Source organism: Callionymus lyra, chromosome 13, assembly GCF_982586985.1.
Source record: "Callionymus lyra chromosome 13, fCalLyr1.hap1.1, whole genome shotgun sequence".
Taxonomy (NCBI): domain Eukaryota; kingdom Metazoa; phylum Chordata; class Actinopteri; order Syngnathiformes; family Callionymidae; genus Callionymus; species Callionymus lyra.
In genome coordinates, this window is record NC_141830.1 from 174,497 (window position 1) to 182,500 (window position 8,004).

Consider the following 8,004-nt stretch of genomic DNA (forward strand, 5'->3'; position numbering starts at 1 on the left):
CTAAATTTAAATATATTTATTCATATCTAAAGTGAAATATATTTATTTATATCTAAAGTGAAATATATTTATTTATATCTAAAGTTAAATATATTTATTTATATCTAAAGTGAAATATATTTATTTATATCTAAAGTGAAATATTTTTATTCATATCTAAATTTAAATATATTTATTTATATCTAAAGTTAAATATATTTATTCATATCTAAATTTAAATATATTTATTTATATCTAAAGTTAAATATATTTATTTATATCTAAAGTTAAATATATTTATTTATATCTAAATTTAAATATATTTATTCATATCTAAAGTGAAATATATTTATTTATATCTAAAGTGAAATAGAAAATAAGAATCATTACGTCATCAGTGACGTCACCTGGACTCTCATTGGCTGCTACAGCCGCGCTCTGATTGGCTGAAGCCGAATCTTCTCCTCCACTCACCATAAAGCGACGTCGCGCTGTGATGACGTCAGAAAGCAAACGAAAACCTCAGGTCCTGCTGCCGAACCGGACCTAGTGGACCCGCAACGAGACGATGGTCCCGCGCGGCCGGGCCTGGAGAACCAGGACCACGGACTCCGGTCACGTCAAGAGGCCCATGAACGCCTTCATGGTCTGGTCCAAGATCGAGCGCCGGAAGATCATGGACCTGGTTCCGGACACGCACAACGCGGAGATCTCCAAGCAACTGGGCCGGCGCTGGAAGAACCTGCCGGACGGGGAGAAGGTTCCGTTCGTGCGGGAGGCGGAGCGGCTGAGACTGCAGCACCAGCGGGACCATCCGGACTACAAGTACCGACCCAGGAAGAAGAGCGAGGGGAGCCGCAGGTCCAGACCCGCCCAGAAGACCCAGAGCCCGGACCCTCCAGGGAGGTCCAAACCGAAGCACGACCTGCGGTACCGGTTCGTCTTGACCAAGTGGGCCACAGACGAGGAGTCCGAGGAGGACCGACCCCCTTGCTCCCCCTCCGACCCGGATGACCTCCTGACCCTGCAGGCGTCCGGGTCTCCGGTCCGGGTCAGTCTGACCCTGGACCCGGACCTGGACGCGGAGATGAGCTGCGGGTCTCACTTCGACTTCCCGGACCAGTGGACCCCCGAGCTGAGCCGCATGATCTCGGGGGAACCCGCTGGACCGGTTCTGATTCCGTTCTGCTGACGTCACTGGTTTTCCCGCGCGTTCTTCGGAACCAGTTCAGGTTCTGTTTGTAGATGTTGTTTATATTTGTTTGAAGATTTATTTTTCTACGTTTTTATTGAAAGTTTGTATTTTTTTTTGAATAAAGTTCTGAGGCCCGCGGGCCTCAACTGGACCGGAACCAAGACCCGAAGTCGTTTGTTTCTACATCTTTAATGAAGGACATGCATGACGTCACGCCCGGCAGCAGGGGGCGCTGCGTCACGAAGCTCACGGTCCGCACACCGTGACCATAACTTTATTGATACGTTAAGCGACGACACTGAACAGTCCACATGCAAGTACACAACTACACAACTACACACCTGAAGCTACTTTGTACTTCAGAAACAAATGTTTAAAGTTCAGTACAAACACTTGTTACAACTAGTTAAGATCAGTGAACCACAGACACAGGACTAGTTACTAGGTAAAGACCACACACTTGTACTCAAAGTTAGTATTTTTAGTGTGTAAGTGTGTCTCAATACTTTGTGTGTAATGTAGTGAGCGATACACACAAGACTGTCAATAGAACACAACTGAGTATAGTTTGTTTGACACTTTCTACCCTGAATATCTTAGTGACGTTTTAAACGGAAGTTACGTCATACATATATATATTCATATATATATAAAAGCATATATATATATATTCATATACTTCCAGGTGTATTTTCAGCAGCAGTAGGAGGATAAACACGTCTTCGCTGCTGATAGCAGTTTAAATATCTCGCCAATATTTCGATTCTCATATTTTTTCTTTATTTCTTCTTCCAAATCAATCGTGCTGCCAGCAGGTGTCGCTAGTGTTCCTACAGCTGGTTGAAATCATCGTTAAATAGTAGTAGAAGAAGAAGCTGTCGCGTCATTTCCTGTTAGTTTGTAGCAGCAGAGTTTGATTTGAGACAAACTATCTGTGGAGGATTAGTTACTAGTTAGTATGTACACTATCTTGATGATACTAACTTCTAGTATACTAAGAGAAGTATGTTTGAGACATACTATCTGTGGAGGATTAGTTACTAGTTAGTACGTACACTATCCTGATGATACTAACTTCTAGTATACTAAGAGAAGTATGTTTGAGACATACTATCTGTGGAGGATTAGTTACTAGTTAGTACGTACACTATCCTGATGATACTAACTTCTAGTATACTAAGAGAAGTATGTTTGAGACATACTATCTGTGGAGGATTAGTTACTAGTTAGTACGTACACTATCCTGATGATACTAACTTCTAGTATACTAAGAGAAGTATGTTTGAGACATACTATCTGTGGAGGATTAGTTACTAGTTAGTACGTACACTATCCTGATGATACTAACTTCTAGTATACTAAGAGAAGTATGTGATTTGAGACATACTATCTTTGGAGGATTAGTTACTAGTTAGTACGTACACTATCCTGATGATACTAACTTCTAGTATACTAAGAGAAGTATGTGATTTGAGACATACTATCTGTGGAGGATTAGTTACTAGTTAGTACGTACACTATCCTGATGCATACTAACTTCTAGTATACTAAGAGAAGTATGTGATTTGAGACATACTATCTGTGGAGGATTACTTACTAGTTAGTACGTACACTATCCTGATGATACTAACTTCTAGTATACTAAGAGAAGTATGTGATTTGAGACATACTATCTTTGGAGGATTAGTTACTAGTTAGTACGTACACTATCCTGATGATACTAACTTCTAGTATACTAAGAGAAGTATGTTTGAGACATACTATCTGTGGAGGATTAGTTACTAGTTAGTACGTACACTATCCTGATGCATACTAACTTCTAGTATACTAAGAGAAGTATGTTTGAGACATACTATCTGTGGAGGATTAGTTACTAGTTAGTACGTACACTATCCTGATGATACTAACTTCTAGTATACTAAGAGAAGTATGTTTGAGACACGAGTCTTGATCACATCAACCATGTGACTGAACTATCAAACACGCTACAGTCACGTCACATGCTAGTTACCACGTGTCGCCCCCTGCTGGTTCTGGACCTGCGGGTCACAGGATACTCTCTCGCTCCTCTGAGAAGGAGAGGGTGTCGGACACGGTGCAGATCTCCGGAGGGTCTCCAGGCTTCAGACCCCTCTTCAGGTGAACCACTCGCACGTTCTCGTTGGGCTGCGAGCGGGTCCCGGCAGGACAGCTGGGGTTGTTGTTGAGGGTCCCGGTGCTGGGGGTGCGGTTGAGGTTGCAGGACCGGGACGAGGGCCAACTCTCCTCCGGGCTGCTGGTCAGCAGGCTGCACTGGTCCTCGGAGCAGATGGACATGCGGGTGACGGTCGAGTCCTGCAGCCCAGCGAGGCTGCCGGTGGGGACCCGGGCGTGAGACTCTTGGTCCAGGTGGGTCAGCTCCGCCTCCTCGTCCTGCAGCGAGTGGTTGGGGGAGCTTTCGTTGGACCGGACCCCAGAGTCAGACGACTCCTTTTTGTCCAGTGTGGCGTCAGAGAGGTATTCCTTGCCCTTCAGAGCCATGGATCCGCCGGGCAGCCTGGAGTCCACGCCCCGCCTCAGCAGGGGTGCGTCGGACTCTTCGGACTCGTCCTCGTCGCTCGTCAGCTTCTGGTAGCGCGAGCCGCCGCCGGGTCGGAGCTTCAGGTCCGGCCCCTGGAAGAGCCCGACCTTGTCCTGCGAGGTTGTCCGCGCAGACCTAGTGGACCCCGGGTCTCCCTTCTCGTCCTCCTCGGTGATGGGGTCCAGAGCGTCCGAGTTGGACGCGAAGTCGGCACCGTCGGTCGCAGGTTTGCCTTTCTTGGTGAAGGACTTCCGTGCGTCCTGGTCCTGCCCGTCCTGACCCCGGTCCTCTGACGGCGTCATGAAGTGGGCCGGCTGAGGCGGGACGGGCTTCTCGGTGGAGCCGCCCATCTCCAGCAGGGACATCTGGGCGATGTACTCCTGGTAAGCGCTGCGGTACTCGTCCTGCTGTCGGTCCGTCAGTCGCGAGACTTCGTTGGACGAGTCCTGAGAGTTCAGGCTGTTCATGCTGGCGGTGCGAGGAGCGCCCCCCTGTGGACGCATCAGCAGCTGGTGAGTCCGCCTGAGCCTGAACCCCCACCTCACTCACCGTCCACCGGTCGGCGCCGGCGCGCGTGGACTCGTCCAGACCGGCCGTGCTCAGCTCCTCGAAGCTCAAGTTGAAGCTGAACATGGCGTCGGCGTTGGCGGCGCCACCTGCTGGCAAGGTTCTCTTCCTGGCCTCGGGGACGCCTCCCGTGTAGCTGCCTTGCTCACTGGCCACTTCCTCGTGAAGAATCTGGTTCTCCAGGATACGCATGTCCAAGACCTGCAGGACCAGAGTCAGAGCTGGTTCTGTGAAGGTCCAGTCCTGGGACTCACCAGAGCTCGGAACAACTGCCAGTCGCCGAAGTTCATGTTCATCTCCTTCTTCAGCTCGTCCAGGTTACACTGAGACAACACACGTCCGTTGACGTTCGCCTGCAACACAAGTACACACAGTTATACACACACATGTACACACACTGAGACAACACACGTCCGTTGACGTTCGCCTGCAACACAAGTACACACAGTTATACACACACATGTACACACACTGAGACAACACACGTCCGTTCACGTTCGCCTGCAACACAAGTACACACAGTTATGCACACACATGTACACACACTGAGACAACACACGTCCGTTGACGTTCGCCTGCAACACAAGTACACACAGTTATACACACACATGTACACACACTGAGACAACACACGTCCGTTGACGTTCGCCTGCAACACAAGTACACACAGTTATACACACACATGTACACACACTGAGACAACACACGTCCGTTGACGTTCGCCTGCAACACAAGTACACACAGTTATACACACACATGTACACACACTTATACACACACAAGTACACACAGTTATACACACACAAGTACACACAGTTATACACACACATGTACACACACTGAGACAACACACGTCCGTTGACGTTCGCCTGCAACACAAGTACACACAGTTATACACACACATGTACACACACTGAGACAACACACGTCCGTTGACGTTCGCCTGCAACACAAGTACACACAGTTATACACACACATGTACACACACTGAGACAACACACGTCCGTTGACGTTCGCCTGCAACACAAGTACACACAGTTATACACACACATGTACACACACTGAGACAACACACGTCCGTTGACGTTCGCCTGCAACACAAGTACACACAGTTATACACACACATGTACACACACTGAGACAACACACGTCCGTTGACGTTCGCCTGCAACACAAGTACACGCAGTTATACACACACATGTACACACACTGAGACAACACACGTCCGTTGACGTTCGCCTGCAACACAAGTACACACAGTTATACACACACATGTACACACACTGAGACAACACACGTCCGTTGACGTTCGCCTGCAACACAAGTACACACAGTTATACGCACACATGTACACACACTGAGACAACACACGTCCGTTGACGTTCGCCTGCAACACAAGTACACACAGTTATACACACACATGTACACACACTGAGACAACACACGTCCGTTGACGTTCGCCTGCAACACAAGTACACGCAGTTATACACACACATGTACACACACTGAGACAACACACGTCCGTTGACGTTCGCCTGCAACACAAGTACACACAGTTATACACACACATGTACACACACTGAGACAACACACGTCCGTTCACGTTCGCCTGCAACACAAGTACACACAGTTATACGCACACATGTACACACACTGAGACAACACACGTCCGTTGACGTTCGCCTGCAACACAAGTACACACAGTTATACACACACATGTACACACACTGAGACAACACACGTCCGTTGACGTTCGCCTGCAACACAAGTACACACAGTTATACGCACACATGTACACACACTGAGACAACACACGTCCGTTGACGTTCGCCTGCAACACAAGTACACACAGTTATACACACACATGTACACACACTGAGACAACACACGTCCGTTGACGTTCGCCTGCAACACAAGTACACGCAGTTATACACACACATGTACACACACTGAGACAACACACGTCCGTTGACGTTCGCCTGCAACACAAGTACACACAGTTATACACACACATGTACACACACTGGGACAACACACGTCCGTTGACGTTCGCCTGCAACACAAGTACACACAGTTATACACACACATGTAAACACACTGAGACAACACACGTCCGTTGACGTTCGCCTGCAACACAAGTACACACAGTTATACACACACATGTACACACACTGAGACAACACACGTCCGTTGACGTTCGCCTGCAACACAAGTACACACAGTTATACACACACATGGACACACACTGAGACAACACACGTCCGTTGACGTTCGCCTGCAACACAAGTACACGCAGTTATACACACACATGTACACACACTGAGACAACACACGTCCGTTGACGTTCGCCTGCAACACAAGTACACACAGTTATACACGCACATGTACACACACTGAGACAACACACGTCCGTTGACGTTCGCCTGCAACACAAGTACACACAGTTATACACACACATGTACACACACTGAGACAACACACGTCCGTTGACGTTCGCCTGCAACACAAGTACACACAGTTATACACACAAATGTACACACACTGAGACAACACACGTCCGTTGACGTTCGCCTGCAACACAAGTACACACAGTTATACACACACATGTACACACACTGAGACAACACACGTCCGTTGACGTTCGCCTGCAACACAAGTACACACAGTTATACACACACATGTACACACACTGAGACAACACACGTCCGTTGACGTTCGCCTGCAACACAAGTACACACAGTTATACACACACATGTACACACACTGAGACAACACACGTCCGTTGACGTTCGCCTGCAACACAAGTACACACAGTTATACACACACATGTACACACACTGAGACAACACACGTCCGTTGACGTTCGCCTGCAACACAAGTACACACAGTTATACACACACATGTACACACACTGAGACAACACACGTCCGTTGACGTTCGCCTGCAACACAAGTACACACAGTTATACACACACATGTACACACACTGAGACAACACACGTCCGTTGACGTTCGCCTGCAACACAAGTACACACAGTTATACACACACATGTACACACACTGAGACAACACACGTCCGTTCACGTTCGCCTGCAACACAAGTACACACAGTTATACGCACACATGTACACACACTGAGACAACACACGTCCGTTCACGTTCGCCTGCAACACAAGTACACACAGTTATACACACACATGTACACACACTGAGACAACACACGTCCGTTGACGTTCGCCTGCAACACAAGTACACACAGTTATACACACACACGTACACACACTGAGACAACACACGTCCGTTGACGTTCGCCTGCAACACAAGTACACACAGTTATACACACACATGTACACACACTGAGACAACACACGTCCGTTGACGTTCGCCTGCAACACAAGTACACACAGTTATACACACACATGTACACACACTGAGACAACACACGTCCGTTGACGTTCGCCTGCAACACAAGTACACACAGTTATACACACACAAGTACACACACTTATACACACACAAGTACACACAGTTATACACACACAAGTACACACAGTTATACACACACATGTACACACACTGAGACAACACACGTCCGTTGACGTTCGCCTGCAACACAAGGACACACAGTTATACACACACATGTACACACACTGAGACAACACACGTCCGTTGACGTTCGCCTGCAACACAAGTACACACAGTTA

General features: G+C 47.7%; 2 protein-coding genes across 3 annotated transcripts in view; one reads left to right on the forward strand and one right to left on the reverse strand.

The window, feature by feature from the left end:
• Positions 1–485: 485 nt before the first annotated feature.
• LOC148066876 (transcription factor Sox-12-like) lies at positions 486–1,331 on the forward strand. The gene has a single exon (XM_087805589.1). It carries the CDS (start codon positions 548–550, stop codon positions 1,169–1,171), a length of 624 nt encoding a protein of 207 aa, XP_087661715.1. The 5' UTR covers positions 486–547; the 3' UTR covers positions 1,172–1,331.
• Positions 1,332–2,915: 1,584 nt separating this feature from the next.
• Positions 2,916–8,004, reverse strand: part of kidins220b (kinase D-interacting substrate 220b) — a 45,432-nt gene continuing 40,343 nt past the window's right edge. For both annotated transcript variants that reach the window (XM_087805729.1, XM_087805728.1), the window contains 3 exons: positions 4,556–4,654; positions 4,284–4,502; positions 2,916–4,225 (listed from right to left, as the gene is read on the reverse strand). In XM_087805729.1, coding sequence (XP_087661855.1) covers positions 3,221–4,225; positions 4,284–4,502; positions 4,556–4,654 — 1,323 coding nt within the window. In that variant the 3' untranslated portion in view covers positions 2,916–3,220. The remainder of the gene's footprint in view (positions 4,226–4,283; positions 4,503–4,555; positions 4,655–8,004) is intronic.